The 27099-nt window shown below is 47.0% G+C and overlaps 1 protein-coding gene across 4 annotated transcripts in view; it reads right to left on the reverse strand.

Moving 5' to 3' along the window:
• Positions 1 to 7623: 7623 nt before the first annotated feature.
• The window catches only part of Cacng5 (calcium voltage-gated channel auxiliary subunit gamma 5), a 40603-nt gene continuing 21127 nt past the window's right edge, over positions 7624 to 27099 (reverse strand). For 2 of the 4 annotated variants that reach the window (XM_021177718.1, XM_029483109.1), the window contains 5 exons: positions 16252 to 16487; positions 14832 to 14918; positions 13524 to 13664; positions 9995 to 10140; positions 7624 to 9709 (listed from right to left, as the gene is read on the reverse strand). In XM_021177718.1, the coding sequence (XP_021033377.1) occupies positions 9452 to 9709; positions 9995 to 10140; positions 13524 to 13664; positions 14832 to 14918; positions 16252 to 16447 (828 nt within the window). In that variant the 5' untranslated portion in view covers positions 16448 to 16487 and the 3' untranslated portion in view covers positions 7624 to 9451. Of the gene's footprint in view, positions 9710 to 9994; positions 10141 to 13523; positions 13665 to 14831; positions 14919 to 16251; positions 16488 to 18346; positions 18474 to 27099 lie in introns of all 4 variants that reach the window. The other 2 variants (XM_029483110.1, XM_029483108.1) reach the window with 2 other exon arrangements.

The raw sequence follows: 27099 nt of genomic DNA on the forward strand, positions 1-27099 counted from the left end.
TGAATGGCCTTCTAGCCTCATGGTGTGTCTCTTCTCTCTTGGCTTGATTGATTATTCTTCAGTCATTCCTCCAGAGCAGACTTTTTGAGAACTAGGGAAGTGGTTGTTTAATGTCCCTAGAGCACAGGGCCAGAAAGAACAGCATGAATATTCATTAATTGAAGACAAGGTTGAAGAATGGCTTCTGGGGAGACCCAGCAAAATGTCACTATTAGACTTTGTTGGACCCAGCTCAAATGCCTCTCTAACTGGGGACCTCATATGTTCACAGATCAGCTTGGGGACCAAGACAGAGAAACCTGAGTTTAGACAGGAGCTTCTCAGACAGTCGTGTCCCACCTCAGAAACAAAGGAGGAATGAGATTGGAACATCACCATTTGAAAATCACTACAGAATAAAACTGGACTCTGCGTGTTAACCGTAGATAAATATATCACAGGGCCCATGAAAAAGTATCAGTACTTGAATCTGTGTTCAAGTAAGTGTCTAGATTCACGTGCTAAGTCACAGGAGACAGAAGGATCAGAAAATCCAAATCACCAGCAGCGTGAGGACCTAGCCGTATAGCTCCAAGCTGTGGGGCACTCTGCAGACAGACAGACAGACAGACAGACAGAGGGTAAAGAGGACAAACCCAGTGACAAGGAGAAATGCAAGAAGCAGGGCCAAGTATGGGAGATTCAGCCACAAAAGCATATTTTAAATCACAGGGGAAGTCAAACATTATCCTGAATATTTGGTGAATTATCCACATTATTATAACATGATTTCATTAAAACATAAAGTCACATGATTATCATGCATAAAGCCATGGTGTCATCTCCAGCACTGTCCCCCAAAATATTTTTCACTGTTTTCCATGTATTGTAGGCATTGTGAGGTGGAAGGAACCCATGTTTCTTATAGATACACAATGAACTAGTTGCAGGGGAAATGACCTGATTTTAAAGATTCGCTTCTAAACAATCTGCAGTTGAACATGGTTGGTCCTCATTGAGGCTGGATGAGGGACAGGAGCGATCACTCTACCGCCTTTGTTACCAGTTAATTTTGTGTATGTGTAGCATATGTGTGTCTGCTTGTGTGCACGTGTGTGTGTGCGCGCGCAGGTTTGTGTGTACACGTGTGTGCAGGTTTGTGTGAATATGTGTGACTACATGTGGAGGTCAGAGTTTGACACTGGGTATCTTCTTCCATATATTTTGAGACAGGGTCTCTTGCTGAGCCCAGTGCTCACTGATTGGCTAGGCTGGCTGACCAGAGAGTTCTGAGGAGTCTCCTATGTCTGGCCTGCTCTATCCAGCATTAAAGTTATTGAGGTATACCACTATGCCTGGCTTCTTTCTCCAGTGCCAGGAATCTGAACTCAGGTCCCCATGTTTGTGTGGCAGGCACTTGATTGAACGAGCTACCTCGATTGCCCCCCTCTTGTATTTTTGAGCAGAGTTTGAAGGTTTCATAGCAAACATCACTTTTAAAACAATAGATTTCTTGTATACTTCAGGCTTTGGTGTCATAACAATCTAGCCTTCAGTCCTTGGGCTCTGGGGACCAGCTAAGGATGCTCAATTTCATATTGTCCCTTACCATCCCATCCCTACTATCTTTCTTTCCTGTCTCTGGGCCACAGGATTGGCATCACAGGTCTTCTATAGTGAGCTACCAGCTCTCTGAAGGATGGAGGGTTAGGACTACTTCTTGATAAAGCAAATCGCTTAACTACCCACTGTCCTCCACTATAAGATAGGTAGAATAATGCTTCCTTTATGGGGTTGTTGCAGGTATAGGATACAACCTATTGGATTGACACAGAGAGAATGCGAGGCAAGGCTGGGCGCATCTAAACTGGGTACACCGCCCCTGGACAGCTGACAACATCTAAATGTTTGGACTGCCACAGTGGAGGATGGATACGCTACCGACACATGGTGGCTTGAGACATTGCTGAATAACCTGCCTTACAGACAGAGAATTTTCAGACCAAAATATCAGTGCTCCTGACGTGAAACTCTTAGCTGTTTGTGTCAGGTCGGTAGGCAGAGGGATGCTCAAACCCTGCTCATGGAATTAGAGATCAGAATGTGTGGACTGGGGTGTACCTCGGCGGTATAACATTTGCTTATGGTGCACAAGGTCCGAAGTTTAATCCCAAGAGCAAACAATAAATAAAGAAAATAACAGCCCCATCTCCCAAGCCTCTATTCTGAAGGCAAGGAGGGTGTCTGGTTATATCAACCATGTGAAGAGCTGTGATGTGTTCATCTCCCTCCTTGGCCTTATTCAAAGGCATGATTGAGCATCAGGTCTGCAAGGAGAGACAGAGGCTGTGACTCAAGGTGAACCTCAACCCAGCAGAATACTGATTATGGTACTGATGGCAGCCAGCCCTGGAGGTGAGCCATGTCAGCACCTGGCCTCTGGGTTTCACCATCTTGGTGTCTGTCACTGGGATTTTCACTAGGACTTGGGTATAAGGCAATGATATGTACTGTGGAGTATTTGACAGGGAACTATAGGGTTACAGAACAAGACACAGCATTATCAAAGCACTTGAAGAGCATACATGTGATGAACAATGGAAGCATCACCTATGGGGAATTATGATCTACATGCAAAGAAACCACAGTAGCCATCCTAAAGAGCATGGAGCCCAAGAGGTTCTAGTAAGCGCATTTGCATGTTGCTCATGGTCAGTGGCTGGGAAGGAATGAATGAAACACCGGGAGCCAGGTCTCGTGTGGACCACTGATGGGTGTGTCCTGTGTTCTGGAGAGCATGCTTAGCTCCGACTCTGCATTGGCAGTTGGAGTCAGTAAGTGAGCAATGAAGGATATGGACTCCATGACAGAAGTTCACAAGCAAACTGTTGCAACCACCAAAATAATGTCTTAGTACTAACTTAATGATTATAAAAAGAAATGAGGTAAATTGCTACAAGTTCTTCAGACCGTTTTTAAGACGTCAATTCTTTCCTTTTCCTTCCACTCAAGGAAAGAGTTCACAACTGACATCCATGTTTATTGACATGGGCTCTCATCATGTAGTCCAGGGTGGCCTGGAACTTGCTGTGTAGCCCAGGCTGGTCTCACGTCTCCAACCCTTCTGTCTCAGCCTCCCCAGTTCTGATCTGCCCCAAACCAGACCTGACTCGAGTCTCAAGAATGTGAAGCAGCCTTCCGAGGGATCAAGCGGGAAGACATTCCTGGAATGGGTCAAGGAAAGAAGCGGATCTATAGGGTTGTCACTGTAGGAAGGAAACAAATGAGGGGCAGTCCGAAAGGGCCCGTGAGGTTGTTTCTGTGGATTCTGGCCACCGACATTGACATCCTGTCTCTGTGAAGTCTCGGACACCATCATTCTGATCACTAGGTGTCCAGCTACTCAATAGCTACTGCTTTTCTCTCCTTTTAAGACTCCTGGGTACCTCTTGGGAATTTCCCATTATCCACCTAAGTAGGAGATCCATCAGATTGAATTTGATTTGGCCAGCCAAGTTGATATTTCTCACATCTTAGAATGGTTGGGCCAAGTTCATTATCACCATACTATCTTTGTTTGTTTTTCTTCATCCTGCGGAGCTTTCAAAAATGCTTTCTTGAAGGAATGGAAATATCCGTCCAGCTGAGGATCTGCTGACACACTAGCCTGACCAGGTGTCACAAGTCTTCTTCCCTCTGTCAGTGGGTAAGAGTGGGTGAGCTTCCACCTCTGAAGTGGCTTCAGCCTGGAAGCTCCCGAATTGTACCGGATCCTTTTCAGTAAAGTTGACTTCATGAGCAGAGATGGCAGATGAGGCACTGGGAGTCTCCTAGGGAACTATGTGTCACCGTTCTTTCCCACATAGCGAGACCTTTTTCTCCCCCTCTGATTATGGAAAGAATACATTTGCCAAGCTGGGCATATAGAATTGCAGAAGCCAAACTCTCTTGAGAGTGAAAGAAAACTTGCAGAGCATTGCAATGATTACCAATTCTGAGTGTGTACCCCTCCCCCTCGTGTGTGTGTGTGTATGTGCATATTCATATGTGGTGATAAGAGGTCTTCATGCCATCATAAAGGTCAGAGGTCTTCTTTAGCCAAACTCTTTTTGAGACAGGATCTCTGACTGAACCTAGGGCTCATCAAGTCAGCTAGAATGCTTGGCTAGCCAGCAAGCCTCAGGAAACCTTATATCTCTGCCTCCCCTGCACTGGGATTATAGATATGTACCACCATGCCTGGTGGTACAAAACATTTTGTTTTGTTTTGTTTTTTTGTTTTTTCGAGACAGGGTTTCTCTGTGTAGCCCTGGCTGTCCTGGAACTCACTCTGTAGACCAGGCTGGCCTTGAACTCAGAAATCCACCTGCCTCTGCCTCCCAAGTGCTGGGATTAAAGGCGTGTGCCACCACCGCCCCATGCCTGTTTTTTTTGTGTGGATTCTGGGAATCAGACTCAGGTCCTTACACTTGATTGACAAGCACTTGATCGAACTGTCTCCCCAGCCACCAAATTTCTAAATCTGTTAAGAAACTTCTTTAGGTCTCACGATCCTTCCACACATAGGACGAAGAGGGCTAAATGTGATCATGCTTACAAAAATCGGCTAGGAACTACATCCTTGGATGAAGGCTTCAGGTGCAGGCTGATGGTAATGTCTGGTGATACACTCCTGTGGGAATGGAAGCTGACGTCACAGTGTCTTAATTGGCATTCACAAGAGCCTGTGTTGGAGTTCACAAAAGTGAATCCTTTATCTGGTGAATGGCAAGCTCAGCCTCAGAGCCAACCTTGATGTTGAGGGCATGGAGACATTCTGTGGATTTCATAGATGTTACTTACCTGGAATCTCTCATAAGGCAGACTTAATTTAGTCTCTACCATTTTCTTAATAGAAGACAACCTAGTCTGAGGAGCTTTTTAGAATTCTGCTGTGTGTGTGTGATTTTTAAATAAAGATTTATTTATTTTATTTTATATGTATGAGTGTTTTGTCTGTAAGTGCACTAAGTGTGCACTGCTCCCCAAGACCAGTAGAGGGCGCTGAATCATCCAGGACTTGAGTTATGGATCAGTGTGAGCCACCACATGGGTGCTGGGAACTAAACCCAGGTCCTCTGCAAGAGCAGCAACTGCTCTTAACCACCGGGCCATCTTGCCAGCCCTCATGATTGAGTTCGGAAACAATAGACTAGAGCTCACTCTCATCCTTGTTCCGAACCTGAAACGGTATAGGAGATTTTACAATAAAATCTGAATGAAGCTGTGTTCACTCTGTGCATGGTGATACATGGTCTCTTTATGGCCCCAAAGCCCTCAAGCCTGGTTAATTAATAATTGATGCGTGCAAAATGAATTATTCAAAAGCCAGCCCTGGAGGGTGGCTAGTTCTATAGTTGGAAGTCTGAGACTACAAGGTCACCTCTGGATATCTGTTGGCCCTCCTCAGGACTGGGTGTCCATTCTTGGCCCTCACTATAGGAAGAAGAGCATCTTGGCTCTGGACCGCTTAGCGTTTGCCATCATGGTCCTCAAGGGCAAGCTGTTATTGTATCCTAATGATGAAGGATGGCACTGGAGCCAAAGTGCTGACTGGACTTAAGCTTGACACCTTGCCCACAGGCACAGCCTGCCTGGGTGAGGCCAGCGAAGACTGCGAGGGAGCAAGGGCGATCCCAGCACCTTTATCCTCCTTGGTGGCACACCTGTACTCTTATCTTTCCCTGCATTTTGTAAGACGCCAGGAATCCCCACAGGGATGAATGAGAAGGTGGCTTTATCTTCATCTCTGATGGTAAACTCCATAAGACCTAGGTCCAAATCCTAAATCCTGGGGTCAGAGCTCTCTGGGGGAGCTTAAGAATATTCAGGTATCTAGAACCCCATCCTTGAAGCCTAGGGTATGTCATGGCCTTGACATGGTCTGGAAATTGGTTCCAGATACAGCCCCCACCCTGGAATAGCATCTGGATCTTGGGGCTGGGATAACATAGGTGAAGCCAATCATGAAGTGATATTTTCTATTCCCAAGGGGATCACTACAGTCGATACCAACTCATGACACAATGGAAGGCTGTCTTCTCAAGTAGTAGAATCTATGTTCCTACACTTAAATCTGGGTGGTTTGATGTTGATGATAATAAATATGACTTTGGGTCACTTCCAAGGCTTCTTCAAAACCAGCAATATGGCTCCTGCCTGTCTCGTGGGATACTCCCTCTTAGCTTCTAGCTGTCAGGCTATGAGGACATCCTGTACACTGGTATCCCAAGCAACAACTCCAGCTACTGCCTGCCAGTGGACCCCAGTGGCCAGGCAAGTGAACAAGGAAGCCTTTGAAATAAAAGCCGCTGCTCAAGCTCAACTTCCTGGGAGACCCTGAGCAAGAACCAACTTCTTGAGGCCCAGCCAACCGTCTCCAATAGTTGTGACGTGATTGCTATTACCGTAAGTTTGAGGAGATCATTTCTTAGATATCAGTAGATGGTCATCCAATTCCTATGGCCAGAAAGTGGTTCAGGAATGGGTATGTGACCCAGAGTTGGCCAGTGGGACATGAGGTGGGTCTCTGGGGCTTGCTACTGAGGGCATTTGCTGTCTTTGTCTCTAGGGAAGATAAAAGAAGATGGTACCCCTGTATCTCTGTGGGGGCTTTGGATCTTCCACATGGTACTTTATATCACCCTCTTTGTTGCCAACCCAAGGATAAAGTCAACTCCAGAAAGCAGCACCAAGAGATGACAAGAGTTAGGTTTATACATTTGAGTGTGTGATACAAATATTTTGTCCAAGGAAAGACGATGACTAGTTTTTTGAAATCGGTTTATAGATGGAAAAGAAATTATGATGGTGGTATGTGTTGGTACATTTTCCCATCCCTTCATGGGGAAGAAAGGGACCCAGACCCATTACTACAGTAAGTGTGCATGACACATTCCAGGGTGGGAACACCCTTGGACTTGACAGCTCAGCCTCAGACTGGAGATAGCATGCCCTAACAACACACGGTGGTCGGCAGTCGGCTTACAGTGAGGATTAGATTCTGTTTTTTTTCCTTGTGTACACAAGCAAGCCTGGCACGGTGATAGAGAAGTGTTTTAGAGAGAGAGAAAGTACATCACAGGTGTTAATAACATTGACAAAAGTTGGAGTCGAGCACACCCAGACGCCTGTCCAGCTTGAAAATACCTCTCAGCCGTCTCCAAACAGACTCTGGCAAACAGCGGCAAAAGTGAACCACGGCCATTGCGAGACACCCAAGAAGTGGGAAGCCAGGGCTGCCAGCCGCCCTCAGATGACAGGAAGATACAGAAACTGGCACACAAGAACAATGTGGACTGGATCACTGGAGGTGTGGCTGTAGGTGTGGAGGGGATGCGTGGAGGCAGTCCCAGCTGAGCATCTCAGAACTGGAGGGTTTGCCCAAGGACTGACTCAGGGACTGAACTGACAGGCAGAAATAAGCTGCTCTTTCCCCTCCACTCTCTGTGAAACTGACGGAGTAATATCTGCAAAGCAATCTGCATGTTAGGGGCTGAGCCCTGCCCTCTCCCAGATTTGTACTCTGAGACCCCAATCTCCGGTACCTCAGAGTGTGACTATATGTGTACAAGGGTACTTAAATGATTATATTCATAGTTATCAATAGTGATCACTGAATTTATTGGAATGAGCTCTAATCCATACCTGATTTTAAAATTTCTTGAGACATAGTCTCACGTAGCCCAGGTTAGTCTCAAACTAGCTACGTAGTTGAGAGTGACCTTGAAGATCTTTCTGCCTCTGCATTCCAAGTGTTTACCAATGTATACCACCACAGCTGGATTATACAGTGTTGGGGGTCAAATCTAGGGCTTCATGCATGCTAGGCCAGAACCCTACTAACTGAGTTATATCCCCAGCCTCTGGTGTGTCCTTTTAAAAGGTAATTTGGATATGNAAAAAAAAAAAAAAAAAAAAAGCCTCAGGTCTCAGGTGCAGCACATGATCACACAGCAAGAAGGCGGCCATCTGTAAGCCAGGAGCGGAGGCCTCGGAGATCAGTCCTCTGACGACTTGATATTGAACTTCTGGCCTCTTCCATGCTGAGTCATTGTCCTTCTGTAGGCACCAGCTGTGTAGTTTCCTGTGCCACTTGCCAGAGCCTGCAAGTCACCCACTGTGGCTTTGTATATTCGGGTACATTTGGCATCTTAAAGAGAACGAGGCAAGAATGGGCCCGGCAAAAATACACCGCACAGAGAATGCCACATTGGCTTGCCTCTCACAGCTCTCAGAACGAACAATGGTCCAGCTGAGCCGACACCTGGGGGACTATGGGAGTTCTGTGGACTCTCAGAAGTGCCTGCAGCCTCCCAGCTCCGAGTTCCCATCAGGGAAGCATTTGTCACATTGTCTGGCACTCTGGAGGCACGTGATTTGCCCACATATGCCATGAAACTGGGAAGCGGATGCTTCCCCATATTAGGATTAAGTTGGCAACGTCCAGATGTTCACAGGCACCATCGGCAGGGCAGCTGGATGGTCCGGAATCTGGCTTGTTTGGGCTCAAAACGCACTGTGCCATCAAATCTAGCTCACAGCTATGGTGTACTTAGGTGGTACAGAAACCTGTCTACACGATTAGAACTTAGAGCCTAGGATGGAAATAGGGTCTCTGAAAGTCAACCCCCCAGGGTTGTATACAGTGCTTGGCGCTCTGAACACAAAACTGTCAAATTCTTGAGTTCTCATTATCAGTCACTACTTTGGGTTAAGGCATCAAAAGACCCCATGAAATAGCTTATCAAGGGGTCATGTGTATTAAGACATCTTCCGCCATTAACACCTTTGTGACGTCATTGGCATTGCTGAATACTTACCTTAGTCCCAGACCAGGGCAACTGTGTTTCAGAAGGATGAAAGTCTGGATGGTCCAGGGCCTGGGGGGAGGGCAGTGCTACACAGAGAGATGTGTTTTGTGAAGAGAGGCCGAAGACATAAAAGGAACTGTCTGCTTGAGATTTCTGGGCCAGTCAGACCACGGGAGCAGAGTCACCTTTTGGTCTCACAGTCCAGCTCATGGATGGAGAGCCAGGCTGGTAGGCAAGCATTCAGGTCTGCCTTTGTCTGTATCAGAGACTTGGCAACTCCAGCCTGGCCTTGGCTAACCTGGAAGTGCAGGAACAAAACTCAATTAGAACATAGGCATCTTCCTGCACAGCACAGCATGGAGTGCTGCTGGCTTCCCTGGAGCCCGTGGCTATGATTGGCACTCTAGAGGTGGGGCTTCACCCATGCTCTCAGCCAATCAGCATGCCTCTGACTCCAGGCTCTGATGCCCACCGAAGAATGCTAGCTACTCTGGGTGCGGGGAGAAGATGTGGTCAAGTAACAATGGCTAAGCAGGGAACAGCCTGGGCCTCAGCTCAGGGGGCAAGGGAAACGCTGTCCAGCCATCCAAAGTTCAGGTGGGGAGGAGGCTAGGGCTGGCTCAGCAGGGAGATGATGACATCTGGTCATAGTCTGGGCACTTGAGCAAAGCTGGGTAGTTGCTGTTCATCTGTAGCGAGGCGTCGCTGGAGATGTCCGAGGGGCTGCGGCCCCGGATCCAGGCATCTGGATGTAGAAACTGGCCGGAGTAATCGGAGCAGTTGCTCAGACGTGGCCGGTAGAAGCCTGGGTGAGGTCTATACATGTCCTCAGCAGTATACCTCTTCATGAACAGGTACACAGACATCACCCCAGCACTCTACAGTGAAAGAGAAGCAGAGGAGAGCTCACTGATAGGGGCTTCTCATAATGTTCCAGCCATGTCTTCCTGGATCACAGCCATGGACCCTCTCCAGTGCGTGTGTGGACAGGGGGGCCCTGAGGACATCCAGGATGGAGGAGACCCAGGAAAGCCAGGGAGAGGTACATTCTTGGGAAGAGCGGTAGAGTGGGGTGGATAGGCCAGGGTGCTGTGGGGTGCTTCCTTCCTCCCCTCCAGGTAGGGCAGTACCGATCTGGCACAGGGCAGTATGGGGCAGGTTACCTCTGTTAAAAGGAAGGAGATGGCAGCAAAGGCAAATGACCATCCATACTTGTAGTTGAAATAGGTCTCTGCATCCTTGGTTCTGTTGAGCATCTCGTCATTGATGCTGGAGATGTACAGCACCAGGCCCACCACAAGAGAGAGGCCTGGATGAGGGAAGGGAAGGGCAGGGAAGAGCAGGGCACTCTCAGCCTGGAGGTTCAGAGAGTTTGACAATATGGTACCCACTGAGAACAAAGCTTTAAATTTGGAGCTCAAAAATTAGCATGAATTTGCCCCCCCTGATGACTGTCTACACCAGCATCTTCTAGGTAGTGAACAGGCACAGGTAGAATCTCCCTATCCAACTAGTCTCCCGAGCCAAGACACAAGCCTAGTGATTGATACGCCTACCTCTGTCACACACACTCTCCTGGGTATCCTTGTTTATTGACCCTGATCTGGGGTCCTACTACTATACTGTTCTAAAAAGCATTGCTATGACCCTGGGATGTGAACCCTGATCTACCAAGAGGATTTTTATTAACCTAAGGACTAAGACAAGGCAGAGCTTCTAATCTCTGCCTCCAGCAGGGGGTTGTACATATCCTTCTGGACTCTGCCAGTGTGGCCTTGGTCCTATGTAAACCCTCTGGTTACACAGTGAATCCTCTCTGACATCTTCAGCCAGGAGACGTTAGGCAAGTTAGTTCAGATCCTGGCCAGCAGTGAATCAGGAAGCCACTGGGGCCCCAAACTCCAATTGCCATTGTACACAGGACTGCTTCAGGCAACCGTTTCATCAATTAGTGAGTGTAATTGAGTCAAGGCATAATTAATCACTCTACGTTGAGCTGTTCATATTTCATTCCATTCACATTATTTTTACAAAAACTGAGGCCTCTCCAAGGATGGATGTTAAAGGGAGACAGGTGTGATTCAAACCTTCCTCTGTACTTAACAAGTGTGAGTCATTGCTGTCCCCAAATGTCCCTCTGTTATTATCACAAGCCCACTTCATATATATTAGCTCCATCCTAGACTTAAGATCTTGTGACTCACTCATGGATGGAAACTCAGGTATCCTGATTTCCAACCATCTTGGCTACTGTGGAGTTCACACAAGGAGAAGTGAGTAGCTTGGCCTCGAGTTTGTCCCACTCTGGCTAGGTGGGATACCACTATACCATGTTGGGCTGATGACATTGCAGGTGTTATTAGAAGGATGAAAGACTGGACAGGCAGAGTAGAGGAAAGAATGCACAACAGATGTATAGAACAAAAATTAGACAGGCAGAGGAGTGTGTGTGTGAGTCAGATAATGTAACTGTCACCCAGCAAAAAGATTATGCTGACAGGGAAATGGGAGAAAGGTCCTAAAAGGACTGGGAAGCCAGTTGCCAGTAAGGATACCTATGCCAGAGAATCATTTTTCTTTTATTGTCATTCATCTGTCATCCATCCATCCATCCATCCATCCACCCATCCATCTACCAACCAACCTAACCATCCATCCATCCACTCATCCATCCACTCATCCATCCACTCATCCATCCACTCATCCATCCATCCATCCATCCATCCATCCATCCATCCATCCATCCATCCATCCATCTATCAACCCAGCAATCCATCCATCCATCCATCCATCCATCCATCCATCCATCCATCCATATATCAACCCAGCAATCCATCCATCCATCCATCCATCCATCCATCCATCCATCCATCCATCCATCCATCCATCTATCACACATCATCTATTTACCCACATACCATCTATCCATCCACACATTCATCCTTCCATTCACCTATCCATCCAGCCATTGTATCTATCCATACTTTTCCTACCACCTGCTCATCTTCTACCTGAGAATCAATTCTTAGACCTCTCTTCTCTAGTCGACCAATTCAGGACACTGAATATCAGCACCCTGAAAAACCAATCCATCATCTTTTAGGGCTCAGGTCTCCATGAGGTCACTGGGGAGAAGGCTCCCATTTTATTCACCACATTCCTTGGCCTTCTCATATGGTTCCTATGTGTAAACTCACCATGATTCATGCTTGCATCACCTAGGCTGACAGCTCTCAAATCTTTGTGATTTAGGTGAATCTATGAGCCTCAGACCGTGATGTTTGGCAGTTGTCTAGGTACCTCTTCCTTTATGCCGCAATGGAAGAATCAAACTCCGTTTCCCACACTGATCTTATAACCTTTGTGCAAAGCTGTTTCTCTGTGTGGTTCCTAATCATGGATGTAACATCCACTCAATGTGCAAGCAAGCAAACAGCTCCTATCCTTGATGCCTCCCTTGAGAGCCTGGTCCTGCTGAGTTTACCCTCTGAATGACACACAAACCCTCTCCCTTTCTGCTGCAGTGTCAACCCACGTGCCACCATTGCCCGTCTCCTGTACTTCTGGTAGCTGGGGGATCTGCCCAGTTTCCTTGGCTCCTGTCTCACTTCCCTTCCTTGCACTGATCCTAACAGCAAGTGTTCTAACATCCAAATATGATGTCATTCCTTGGCTCCAATTCTTCTAAAGGCTTCTCATAAAGTTCCAGATCTTAAGACAGTTCAGGTTCCTCTATAATCTCACTTCTCAACACGATTCCTCATCTCCCGGAGACTCCATGGGAGTTCCCCACACTTGATGCCATTTCTTCTCTCTTGGCCCTTTCTTCCCTCCAACCTAAGTTCGTTGCCTAATTCCTACTCACTCTTTAGGTCAACTTCTCTAGTTTTCCTTGACCAGCAAACACCTTGTTCTGAATTTTAGCTATATTCTCAGTCTCCTTGGCAGGTCCCAGTGTCTCCTCTCCTTGTTCCCTCCACTCTGAGTTCCTGTTTCCAGTCTACATATTTATATCTCCCACGACACTTTCTATAGTCAATGTTGCCAGCCTATAGAACATGGTCCGATAGACATCATAACAGACTGATTAAATGACTGACTGAATGAATGAGTGAATGAGCGAGTGAGTGAGTGAATGAATGAATGAATGACTAAAGTACAGCCTGGTGATAGTCCATGAAACTATGTCTATCCTGAAGGGGTCTAGTGAGCTCAGAAAACGGAGTATGGTTAGATCGTGAAAGCAAGGGGTCTCTGAGGGTAGCTGAGGATTATGGGTGAAGGAACCTTTATTCCAAAGGCAGATGCTTTTATTTTCCATGGCCATACCCATGGATGTTGGTTGGTCCTTTCAGTCACAGGAATGAATGTTCATCAGTGGGAGCTAGAGAAGAATTGTGCTGGTGTGTATTGTGAGGACAGCTAGGACAACTCAGTTCTGCCCAGGATGAATCCATCAGGCCACCCCATCTCTGAAGCTTCATGTGTTTTTTTCTGGAATGTCACATGGGTGTGTCTAAGGACATCAGGAGTCTCCTTCTGCCCTGACTCAGTTCTGCCTAGGTCCCTGGCTCAACTCATTCTATGTCCATTATTGGCTCACAGTTGTGAGTGGGATTTCCTGAGGCAGAACTGCTCAGGAACTAAGAGTCGAAAGTCCAGGGTGTATGGAGACAGAATAACACAACTTACCGGAGAGGATAAAGAAGATGCCGGAGACAAAGGCCAGTATGGTCCGGTGGGGACGGATGTGCCCGATGTTGCTCAGGATGAACCCAATAAACATGAAGAAGAGGCTGACCAGGGGGAACGGCGTGGCTGAGCGAATCATTTCTAATGCAGAGGGCAGAGGGACAGCCTGTTGGACTACAGTGACCTTCCTCATCTGTCTCATTCCAAGAAGTATGTCCCTTCAATGTCTACAGATGGGTGCCCAAATCCCTAGTCCCACACGAGTGGCCTAAGGATCTCCTGATGATGGCAGGGCTTTTGTTTCCAAGGCAGGACTGGAAGGTCTGACTTCAACTTCCAACATATTCAGAGATTTATCTCCCCTTTAGACATAAGCTCTGCTCCCAGGAATCTGCACTACCTATCTATAGGAGATCTGTGAGGTGCCTGGTCACATCATCCTACCTCATCTTCAAGAGACACCCACGATTTCCAAGGGTACGGGGCATGCTCTGAGTGTTACAGAGGACTGCCACTGGCCTCTTTATTTTTCAATTTATAATCACTGGCGGTGTGTGTGTGTGTGTGTTCTACTGCATAATAAAGAATTTCCTCTTTGTCCCAGGGTTTTGAGAGGTATCCTAAACCCTCAGGATTTCCCATAGGGTATCTTTGTTAGTCATGTGGGGTCCTGAGTGTACCCAAGCTTTGTATGCTAACAGCTCACTCAGGATGGAGGCAGGAAAGAGCAACCTCGTGGATTAGAAGATTGGGGTTTGGGGCCATGTGGCATCATCTGGACCTCTGAGGAGGGAAGGGAGTGGGCACTGAGGTTAGTCATTCATGCTGTAGTAGATATTATCCATTCTTCACTTACCAAGTGTTTTGGTTATAGGCACATTGAGTACTGAACTGTTTTGCATAACAGATATGTTCACAAATGTTTGCATCCGGAGGGTCCTGGAACCTACTCTCCTACCAGACCAAGGGCATGCATCACATTGTAACACTGCAAGTTCATGCTGATGCTCAGAAGCCACTCTGATGAGGTTAAGGCCATAAAGTCAATCTTGCCACAGTCCAGAGAGATTGCTTCAGTCTGGGGGTGAGTTCTCCAATTCCGGGGGATCAGAGACATAGGGGCTCCAGCAATCTATCTTCACTCCAGAAAAACTACCGTGCAGGGCAAGCTCCAGTGAACTACACTAGTATAACCAGCTAAGGCCAAGGGCGCCAGCTCTTGAGATGATTCTGGGTGTCTGACTCTTCCCTTTGTTTGGCTTTCTCTGTCCCACCAGTGGTGCAGGTTAGAATGTTTTAGGCACTTACTTAGAACATTGACCGTGGATTCTGACGTCATCTGGGAGTTCATGGGCATCACATACTCTATGGTAAAACAGCGTCCTCGCTCCTCACCTGTGGAGACAAACAGTTATTGCTATTTCCCAGGCCCCCACTCCAACATGGATTTGAAGTGAGTATACTCCAAATGTTTCCAGACTCTTTGGGCCTGTGTCTCTGTACTTGGACTGGATAAAATCTTTAGGTAAGTTTTCGTCCCTGGATGGTGGCCCACAGCAGAAGTGGAGAACACATCTTGATGATTCTTTCTGGAGTAAGGACTGCAGCACTGGGAAGGGGTCAGCACTATGAACTCTGTGTCCAGCCCACATCTGGTGCCACCCGTTGCTTTTGATGACAGTGCATGGCTGTCTCAGATGCATAAGGGTAGACTTTTGTGTGCAATAACCTTCCACAGCCTTGTCAATCAGACCCTGGTGGCCTTGAGACCCTGCTTCAGGTTAAGCAGAGACAGATGTCACAGCACCTGGAGCAGTGAGAGACAAGGTCAGAGCTGGATGCTGTTCCTAAAGCAGGCTCCACAAAAATGACACAAGGTAGCCAGGCTGAAGCTGGAGATGGCCCTTCTGCTATACCCAATTCAACTCTAGCCTGTCCATCAGAGCCCTAGCATCACGATGGGAGAAAAGGCTGAGGGAACAAACGGTGTCTCTTCTCAATGCTCACACAGGTTCCAGGACTCTTCCACAAAAGTGACTAAAAGACCATACTGTGACTATGCTGGCCAGAACAGCTTTCACAGGTCTTGTAGGACATGGGGGTCTACTCTTGTATAGGCTGTGACAAAGACCTTGAGGACAGGGCTCTTGGTGCAGCAACTCACTTGGTTCCAGAGAATCCCCAGTGAGCTGAAAGGAAGTCCAAAATCTCCATCCTCCCACAGACCCAGAAGGACACACATTTGGGTTTTCTTTCACAGACATAGGAACAGGAAGCTGTTGTGGAAGTCAGTGAAGTAGAAGTCTAGATGCATTTAAGCTGCCAGAATCTTCACTTCTGCCACTTGAAAAGTGGCAATAATAAGTCTGCCTTGTGGTTTCATAAGGGAGATTATGTGTAATCAATAATTTGAGGAGTTCGTGAAAGGCCTGCATGGGTGATTCAGATCTGTGAGGTGTCACTCAGCACTGGGAGGCAGAGTGTGGGAAAGCCAGCCTTGCATGGACCTTTTAGGAGGAAAGCAAGCCTCGGGACCTGAGAGAGCTTGCTGGAGGACATTGTGACTCAGGGTCTGAGTTTGGGTCTGTGGTCTGTTGGCTGCATGCACCACTGTCCAGAGGCAGTGGAGATTGTCTGTGGTGAAGTGTCTACTGGCACCTCCTGGGCATCTCTAAGTAGGGAGAGACCCTCTTGAGGCAGGTATTCCCCAGAACAGGACTGTCCTTACCAGCGAGGAAGCAGACCCGCCAGAGGCCCGAGTGCAGGGACATCTTGACCTCCGTGCTCTGGTTCTGCGGGAGGATTATGCCTTCTTCCAGGTAGAGCCAGTAGTCCGTGCTGACCGCGATACCCAGCAGCCCTAGGCCGCAGACGGCAAAGACGCTGCTCAGCAGGGTCAGGGCCTTCCTCCCACAGGCGCTCATCTTCCTGGATGGGGATGGGCAGCAAGGAGTGGAGAATGGGCTGTGGGGAAGAGAGAGAGAGTGTGAGCAGGAGGTGGGGAGCAGGAGCTGAAGTCATTCTGCTCTGGGTCAGTGGGTGAATAAGAGCAGCTAGGCTACTAGTGTCCAGACCATCTCCACTTAAGGGTGACTGACCCTCTCCCTTTGCTCCTCAGGAACTCACAGCTTTCTCTTAAGGCTACTGTGTCTATTCCCCTGTCTTCTGAGTTTCCCTTACTATACATGACCATTCATCTATCCACCTATCCACCCACTTACACATCATCCATCCACCCACCCATCCATCCACCCACCCATCCATCCATCCATCCATCCATCCATCCATCCATCCATCCATCCATTCACCCATCCATCCATCCATCCATCCATCCATCCATCCATCCATCCATCCATCCATCCATTCACCCATCCATCCATCCATCCATCCATCCATCCACCCATCCATCCATCCACCCATCCATCCACCCACCCACCCTGATTAGATTTTGAGCCACTGTGGAAACACATCTCTGGGTATGCTGTAAACATGTTTTCAGAAAGATCTAATTGACTTAACACACTCTCCCTTAAGTTGCTTTTGCCATGCATTTTGTTACAGAAATGGAAAAAGTTACTGATGCATGGAGAAAGCTCAGAGTGTGACCTAAACCCAGAAGAAGGCGGACAGTGCCACCTCTATAAAAGATGTAAGCCTAGGGTTACAAGGGCAAGGGTTGAACCTTGCCTCAAGCTTTCCATGGTGTGGGCAACTTTGAGTCCACCAGGCACAGGACCCTACCTAGGGACGATGTCATGCCTTGGCTGACATCTAAGCATAGGTGGCTGCCAAGACACCTGAAAAGCATCAGAATCCAGGTTTGGCTGTGAAGTTGAGCTCACCACATGGTGTCATACAGTGACATTAGTGTTCTTTGCCTGGAAGGGGTCCCTCAGGTCCTGATCCCACAGCAGCATCCCCACCCTAGCAGCTGACCATGGGAGAGCTGGGAGAGCCACAGTATGGGCCACGTTCTGGCTGGCACTCTGGAGGAGTGTGAAGTCTGCAAGGTGGGAGAACGTGGTTCTGGAAGGCCCTACAAGCCTTCCTGTACTGGCTTTGACAAGGAAGAGGAGAGTGAAATGCCAAGCCATTTCCCGCACAACGCAGTGAGTCTATGCAGTAAGTCTATGGAATAGTCTAGGGGAAAGGCATCAGGAGGCACTGTGTCTTGGTTTGGAGGAACTGCATGACAGCCACTTTAGTTTCGTTTACTCCAAATTTCCCCAGACTTATTTGGCCACAAAATGAGGGATCTGGGAAACCCTCTTTGGGTCCGTGCTACTCCTCTAGAGTAATAAGATCTGCTCTGCCTCCCCGCCCCCCACAGAATTGTTGGGGGATTAACAGTCACGGTGGACAGGACCGTAGTTGAAAAGGCAAAGCTGGACCTGGTGTAGGGTATTATTATTCAGTAACAATGCAATAAAGCCCCGCTTTTCTCAGAGCAGACAGATCAGGGCATCTGAAATACGACAGCTATTGCCCGGCCGAAGCTGAGCAGACAATTTTAATGTTAAGCTTGGCAGAGATGAGAAAGATTTGGGTCTTAGAGACTTGGAAAGATGAAAGTGGAGAGGAGATTGGATCAGAGTCAGCAAAGCAAAGCATAAAAGAAGAGGCTGAAGGTGACCTTGCCTGCAGACTCTACAGGAGCAGGCCCGAAAGTCTGGAGTCTCCTCAGGTAAACCCCAAAAGTCTTTCCTCCCTTTCTGGAGAACAGGGCAACTGTATAGCAGGCGAAAAGCAACACTTTTTAGCCATTGCAAACGTATTTATGTGTTTATTGTGTCATCATACTTATTTATAAAGCCCTCACTAACCATTAATTACAGCACAAAGCCTTCACCAAACCTTCACAGTAGTCCCACGAGGAAGTAATTAATATTAACTCCATTTCTTGGATGGGAAAACTGAGGCTTAGATGCATCAAGCAGTCCACAGGATATCCTAGGAGGCAGATTGGATTGAAATCAGGTCTAATTCCAAATTCTGTGCCTAGACTCTATGGTTTTCTACTGGAGAAATGAACAGGCCCAAGAAGTGTTGGGGTAGTGGAGAAATGGGAAAGGAGGGTGTTCAGGAATCCAGGAATGCCTAAGACATGGGGCTTTAGAGAATAGTCTAAATGACCAAGTATTCCATATGATTAGAGTGGCAAATGCCTTGGGGCTCCCTATGGGGTGCTTCTGGGGTAGAGCTTCTGGTATGATTTCCCAGGATCACCATGCCTCAGCACTCCTGATTCTAAACCCACATTGTAAGCAACAAGACTAATATTTCCCTCAACGCACATGTCTGCCAATTCTAGAAGGTGGAGGGGCCTGAGATGACCCAGTATGCTAACTCCAAGGAACAAAAGTGCAAAATATCAATATATAGATAGATCTTTTATGGGAGTTCAAAGTCAGCTTCTCAGGTTTGTTCCATAAAGGTTCTCTTCATCACACCATTTCACTTGCCCGGAGTCTGTGCTTCTGGTGTCTGCTTCTGTCTCCTGACTCTCATCCCTCTACAGTCAGACCATTTTCACAAACGCATAGACTTTGCTTGTTGAACATTCTAAGGTAAACATCTCTTACATGACAGACCTATACAAGTTTTCTACCTCTCCGATCAGGAACATTTCACAGACTCAGAAGATTCTTCAGGTAATAAGGTTCTGTGTGTTTTATGTTCTTCATACATTCCTGTGCTCTGCACAGCTTCTAAAAGAGCATACGTTATTTCTATAGCCAGAGAAGAACATGAAATTAAAGATTAGAGACATCAGTTCCACGGCTGTCAGAAAAATGAGGGGCGCCGGCTCACTCCTGTGCTGAGGAAATCATGACGCAGTGGCATCCTCTGGAAACTGGGGCCCCAGAGCATGGCGGTTTTGCACGGTTTACGATGATTACCGGTGCCATTACCTCTAAGTATTAGCTTGTTAATGATCAGGAATTAACGGCCACTAATTATCATCCATGACTAGCAATTAGAGAGAAATGTCTTGCGGAGATTAAATCACTAATGGTACATTTCCCTGCCCAAGCCAGTCATGGAGGACTCTGGGACGGAGTGCACAAGGACTCGGGGGTAGGTGAGGTAGTAGGTATAAAGGATTGTAGGAAAAAAATGGGTGGGGTTCAATTGGGGTATAGCAGAAAGCCAATCAAATGAAGACACCCAGGGTCAATGCCCAGCTGGTTCAGAGGAACCCCAGTAGAGCTTCAGTGAAGAGTTTGGGGAGTAGGCACTGTAGACAGGGCTTTGAAGCTGGCTCCAGCTGTTCTTTTGAGCTGGTCCACTGACTCAGCACCACTGTGGTCAGTAGCCAGCAGGAGAAAGTAACCAGATGGTGCCTGGTGGGTCCTGATCCCCTGCCTGATTTCTACTAGAATGTTCCCATGATTTTCCAGGGGAATTCAAAACTGACCACGGGGGCTGGAGAGATGGCTCAGTATTAAAAAAAAAAACAAACTTACTGCTCTTGCAGAGGACCTGGGCTCTGTTCCTAGCACTCACATGGGGGCTCAAAACAATCTGTCACTCCAGGTTTAGAGGATCCACTATCTTCTAGTCTCTGTAATCATCAGGCACGCATGTGGTGCACACACATGCAAGCAAAACACCCCCACACACAAAATAGAAATAAAATCCTTTAAAAAATGGTCATAAATTATTTGTTATCCTTTGAACTCACAGAGACCCACCTGCCTGTCTCCTGACTGCTGGGGTTAAAGGTGTGCACCACCATCACCTGGCTAATTATTTGCACTGGGAAGTGGGATCCATGCTTCTTTCCCTTAAGTCTAGACATGTTTGTGACTGTTCTGATTAAGAAAGTACACAGGAATGGTGCTATGGGTCTTTGGGGGCCGTGAAAAGATACTGGGTTTTCTCCGGAGCTGGCTCAAGGAAACCTGAGGTCACCATGCTTTAGAGTGGGGTTTCTCAGCCCCTGACCTTTGGGGATGGGAAATTATTTGTTGGACAGCTAGTCATAAATACTGTAGGATGCTTAGAAACAACCTTATCCTTCTACCACCAGATGCCAGTGGTACCCGAGTCCTGACTGATGAGAATGCTTCTCTACAGGAAAAAACAAACCCACCTCCCTGGGACCCATTTATAGGCTAGGCTAGTACATACAGATGCTGCGATTGACAATGGGCTGTGAGCTTCATACCAATAGCCAGCACGTGCTACCTAACAAGTATCCACCGTCCTGTCTCCTCTCTCACTTCCACACCAGCCAACTGAATAGATGTTAGGTCTTTATCCTGCGGAGAGTTAAACTGCTCTGTGTAAAGATATAGGATGCCTTCATGGTGGAGAAAGTAGCATCTCTGAAGACACAGATGAAGGATATCCAAACATATACAGAGTGCTGAGTACCAAGGACATAGGGGCTCAGAAGGGACCGCGTCTTCTGAAGCCTACAGACCTCAGTGTCATCCCGTGCCTCTCCAAACTTCCTCCGTCTTGGTTGGAGACACCACCTTCCACAATGGTCGAACAGTTTCTGGCTGAGGACCTGCCAGGTAGCTGGTTCTCCCTGGTGGCTGGCGCACTCTCTCTCTCGTATTGCTGATGCTCCAGTTAGGAGTTGAGAATTGCTGGGTAAGGATGCACTGTCTTTCAACAAAGAAGGACCCAAGGAGTATGCTTTTTGAATTTTAACACACTTTATTTGACTCAGACATGGTCAGCTTGTCTGCCAGGAATTAGGGCTGTCAAGTGGAGGATATAGAGCCCTGGCAGACCCCATCACACAGTGTCCCTAAGCCTCATAGAGTAGAGGTTGATGTTTATTAAAATCCCTCCCACCCTTGGTTGGGCAAGAGGTTGGTTAATCAATGGGTTTTCAGAGAGGAAGAAGCACTGTGGGCAAGCATCCAGGGCTGATGCCCACTGCCTGTAGGCGTCCAGCTGGGGTCAAGTGACCATGACTTTGCTGAAGGTCCAGCAGGAAGCCTTGTGATGGTTCTTCACTGTGACCTGATGGGATTTGGAATCATCTAGGGATCGGATCTCTCTGCAGTCTGTGAGGGGGTTTCCAGAGACCTTCAACTGAGGAGTAATGTGGGCGCTACTATCCTAAGGACTGGGCTCTCAGACCCAATAAGAGGAAAAGGAGAGAGAGATCAGGGGACCAGAACCTGTCTTACTGCTGACCCTTCACTACTACCACAGACGGTGCCCCACACTGAGTTAAAACAAACCCGCTCTCCCTTTGGGCATTTTGTCACAACAGTGAGAAAGGTTTAACTAATGCACATCACTATGTTATCACCTCTGCAGGATTTCTCTGTGCAGCCTAGAATTTTCTACGCATTAAAAATTAGGACCACATTACACACACTTCATGCACACACAGTGTAACTCGATGTTGCTTTACTTAACATTATCAACATTTTGCATATTTTAATAGCTTCAGAATGCATATTCTCTGATTTGCATATGCTCAAAGCGAGATAGCCATTTCCCCACTGCAGAATGGTTATTTTCAAATCTGCCCTTATTACAAAAATCAATGAATAAATTTACTTATCTCTAAATATCAAGGGAGACATTTGCAAGTATTTCTTCGGGATAGATTCTTACAAGTGGGATTTTTGGAAGGAAAGAAACCATTTTAGCTGTCTTAAATGAGACCTACCCTGAAAGCTTCCAAAGGCCCTGCTACCCAGGGTACAGCAGAGGCCTCACTGTTAGAGGCCTCCACATGTCCCCGGAGTGACAAGTCCTCCCCTGGATAGTTCCACCCAGAACTTGGTCTCTGGGCTCTGTGCCCAGTGCATTGATGGGATGTGTCAGAGTAAGGATTCTACACTGCCCTAGACGATCTGGGAAATTTCTAGGCTTCCTATGTAACAAGCAACATGTCTTCTGTCAGTGCTAATACATTACCCAAATGTCCAGGCATTGAGTCTTCTGGATGGCGCACAACGTTTAAAAAGTGGCAGAGCTTTTAAGAGGTGGAGCCTAGCGAGGTCTTTAGGTGACTGGGGTTGTGGTCCTGAAGGGGCCCCAGTCTCCTCTTTCCTTTTCTTTGAGAAGAGCTGCACACACTACCATGATGTGTTGCTACACCACAGACCTAGAGTGATGAAGACGAGTGCTTATGAACCGAAATCTGCAGAACTGTGTGCCAACGTAACTGTTCCTAAAGAGAAAGGCTCGGTCAACTTTGGTATGTGTAAGAGTGACAGAAAATGGATAGACATGATCAATGACTTAGTCAACATTCTTGGCTTAGCAATTATAAAAGTCCCATCAGAACTACTTTGATCAATACACTTTCTAGGCTACCATCACCTGTGTGGTAGACAGACGCAGCCATCCAGGCCAATCAGCTGGGAAGAGCAGTGTTAAAACCAATCCAGCCGGGCATGGTGGCTCGTGTCTAAAGTCCTAGCACTTGGGAAGATGGGGCAGGAGGATTGGTGTGGATTTGATGCCACCCTGTGAATTCTGGGCTTACCTGGGCTACAGTGAGTCTCAAACCTATCTCAAAACCAAACCTGTTTAAAACAAGAAAATCCAAGGGTTGACATAAGTGGTTTGATGCAAAAAAATAGCCACAGAAGAATAGCAGCCAAACAGAAAAGATAACACTAGACGGAAAACTACTGTCTCTGTAGCAACAGAATAGTAAAGTGTTGGAACTAAACTGTACGTTACCTGCTGGTGCTATGAATAAAATACAGGACAGGCTCAGTGCACATACTAATTTGTTTCTCTATTGCTGTGGTAAATTCTGTGGCCAAGAGCAACTTGGAGGGAAAGGGGGTTTATTTCAGCTTACAACTCTCTCAGGACATACTCCATCACTGAAGAAAGTTAGGGTCAGAACTCAAGGCAGAGACCTGGATGCAGGAGCTGATGCAGAGGCCATGGAGGAGTGCTGCTTACTGACTTACTCCTCATGGCTCGCTCGGCCTGCTTTCTTATAGCACTCAGGATCACCTGCCTAGCCACAGTGGCCTAGGTTCTTCCACATCAATCATTCATCCGGAAAGATTCATGTCAAGTTGACAAAAATTAATCAGCACAGTAAAGCCCTTATGTGAAAGTAAGGAACCCACATAAAGCCAGATGTGCTTGCACATCTGTAGTCTCAGAACTCTGATTGTGATATAGGAGGCTGTTTTTATTTTTATTATTACTTTAAAATGTGCTTATCTTTCTTTTATGTGTATGGATGCATTATGTGCGCCACATATATGCTGGATCTGCAGAGGCCAGAAGAGGGCGCTGTGTCCCCTTGAAGTCACAGGTGGTTGTGAGCTGCCACTGGGTGTTAGGAGCTGAGCCTGAGCCCACTTCAAGAATGGCAGGTGCTCTTAACCACCGAGCCATCTCTCCAGCCCCTACAGGGAGGTCTTGAGAAGATGTCATGATTCTGGGCATAGCCTAGAGGGGAAACGCTTGCAAGTAGCTAGGGATTTATTTTAAGGATGAGGACACATGAGTAGGGAATACCAGGCAATTATCCTCATGACGGAGCTACCGTAATGAAAACAGTTTGATTCTGCTGAGGGGGGACAGCATCAATGGAAATTTAAAAAGCTATTTTTGGCCGTGATTAAGTAGCTTGTTAAAAATAGATATTTCCGGCTATGAATAACTAGCAAATCCTCCTGCTGAAAATAACTAGAAGGGTTGGGTTAAATATAAAAATAAAATAAAGCAAGTTTGAAGATGTTGCATAGTAATCAAGAAAACCAGTATTCCCCGTGGTCAAAGGCTAAAGAGAAAGGAGATGTGCTGAGATGGGCAGAACACTTTGTGCAGTTTCCCCCTTTAAGTGAAGCACCTGCCACTTTACAAGGAGAGTGAGGCTGAATGGCTGAGAGGCTGAGTCCAGGGCTGTGCAGATCTTTCTGTTGCCTTTTTGTATTGTGGGATCAAAATGAGAGCAAAGTTTAGCTCACCAAAGAGAACAGGCCTAAGAAACAGCCCAGGTCCAAGGCGGGACCTGGGAAGGAATGGATCTGCCTCTTCAAAGATTGAAAACCATCTTTAAATCAGCTCATCCATGACCAGATGCAGGTGGTCCTCTGTTACGGATGTCAAGAATGCAAGAGACAACCATCAGGAGCACCTATGGCTTTCCTGTGTGATGCCTTGCCCTCAATGGAAAGTTAGCAGACTCATGCAAGGCAGGGCTGAGACAAATGTCAGATACCGAACCAACGAAAGTCAGACTCTAACATGATAACACTTAATGTTCTTAACCCACGTGTTCATCAATGCGGACTTTTGTACCCAGCTGAGATCTCCCCCTGGCATCGAAGGCAAAACAGGAATATACTTAGACAGACAAAACCAGGAAATGTGTTATCCACTAATTTCCATAAAAGAAATGCCAAATGATTCTTTTGTGTGTGTGTGTGTATGAATGTTCAAATGTGTTTGTATGTGTGTATGTGTGTATGAATGTTCACATGTGTGTGTATATGTGTGTGTATTAATGTTCACATGTGTGTGTGTGTGTATGTGTGTCTGTACATGTCAAGGTATAGAGGCCAGAGGTCAACCTTGGATGTCATTTATATGAAGCTATTTGCTTTGTTTCTGAGGCAGCGCCCAGTTTTGTCTTTGTCTGTGAAAACTGTGCAGCTCTTTCATTTGAACCATACATTTAATGCTCTCTCCTGTCCTCAGAGACACACAGTCAGTCATTAGATGAACACATTGGCCCCTGGAGTTTCCCGTTTTGATGGATGGCTTCCAGTACCACCATCCTTGAAGGATTGGATTGGTGCAGAACTTCCTTTTGGACTAAGTCTCAGCTTAGCCACAGGGCACATCAGAGAGTCTGGCTAGCATGAAAGAGCCAGCAGCCCTCTGTACATCAGACCCACAGAAGAGCCACCACCCTGACTTCTGAGGCAAAAGCAATGGATCTTTTTTTAAAATCTTACAGCTGTTTCAGAAAAGCCCAACCCCCTTCAGGGGAGATGACATCACACAACTATCTCCCTTCTTTAAATTAAATATGGTGGCGGCAACTGCAAACTCCATAATTCAGCAACATGAGGTCTTAATTGTCGCCAATTAGAAGCCTGCAAACTTGCCGGCTCACACCTCCAGCAACTCACAGAGCAGCATCTAGCACCCGCTTCCCCCATGGCTACAGGGTATGAGAAAAGCCAGTGAGAAATGGAAAACAATCTTTGTACCCCACAACTTAATAGATGTAGACAGGAAAATGTGCAGACTTGATCTAATTCTGGTGACAACAGGCATCCATCAGATCCAGGCTGCCATCGCTGGCCAAGATGGCCAGGCCACACTGTTTCACCCTTCCTTGGAACCCCAGCGGTGGGCTTGCAATCCTCTCTGCTGTGTGCAGTTCTGCCTCCCACCGGCTGATGTTTAGGACACGCGCCAAGCACTATTGCGAGCAATTTGCACATATTAACTCTCTGAACCCTCCAGTAACCCTTTGTCGTACAATACAAAGAGATAAAGATGCTGGTACTTCACAGGCTCTTCAGAGTTAAAGGAGCTAACGTGCACAGTCCAGGTCAATGAGAGTCCTTGTCCCGAAACCAAGGGGAACAGTCCCTGAGAAAGGACACCTGAGGTTGACCTCTGACCTCCACATGCACACCCCCACACACATGCACACACACCTAATGACATGTGCATCTGCATGAATACAAACATGCACACTCACACACACTATGCATGTACACATGTACACGCACACGCAGAACATTACAATTCTAGCTCAGCAATATAACACTCTACATATCGTTTAGTATCTCTTTATTATTATCAGGAGAGGAAAAAGGCAGTGATACTGTTCTTTTGTAATTATCTACATAATTACTTCTGGCATATTTAAAATTACTTTATGGGACTTAATATTCTTATCTAGCTTCATTTGCTTTGAGCGTCCTGGAAGGAGAGGGTTGGGTAGTTTTTCTAACTGTAAATGCTCTGTTTTTGTTTAGCTGGCTTATTTTTACCTTTTTGCCGGCTTCAGTTCCCACAGGTACTTTGGCTGGCTCTGAGATTCTTAGTAAGTGGCACTCCTCACTCCATCTTCCAGCCTTGCGAAGAAGTGGCTCTGCTGCCTTCTCCACTCGGGGTGTTTGAGGGAGACACCACTCAGTAGCCTATTGTGTGTGTGTGTGTGTGTGTGTGTGTTGTAGCCTATTGTGTGTATGTGTGGAGGGGTGAGAATACCTCTTATGTTTTTTCACCCCTCTGGCTGTTTCCACAATGCTCTTTTTTCTTTTAAAGATGTATTTTTATGGGCATTGGTGTTTTGCCTACATGCGTGTCTGTGTGAGGGTGTTAGATGCCTTGGAACTGGAGTTGCAGACAGTTGTGAACTGCTGTGTGGGCACAGGGAATTGAACCTGAGTCTTCCTGAAGAGCAGCCAGCGCTCTTCACTGCTGAACTGTATCTCTAGCCTCATTACGATGCCCTTTTTGTCTTTGCTTGTGCTGCATCTGGATGTAGTTGTGTGATTCACATCCACAATGGTTATTCCCAGTCCTGCTTTTAGGTGCAGAGGTTGGGAAGTCCCTGTGCAGGTAAAGTGTGTGTGTGTGTGTGTGTGTGTGTGTG

Source organism: Mus caroli, chromosome 11 (genome assembly GCF_900094665.2).
Source record: "Mus caroli chromosome 11, CAROLI_EIJ_v1.1, whole genome shotgun sequence".
Classification (NCBI taxonomy): Eukaryota; Metazoa; Chordata; class Mammalia; order Rodentia; family Muridae; genus Mus; species Mus caroli.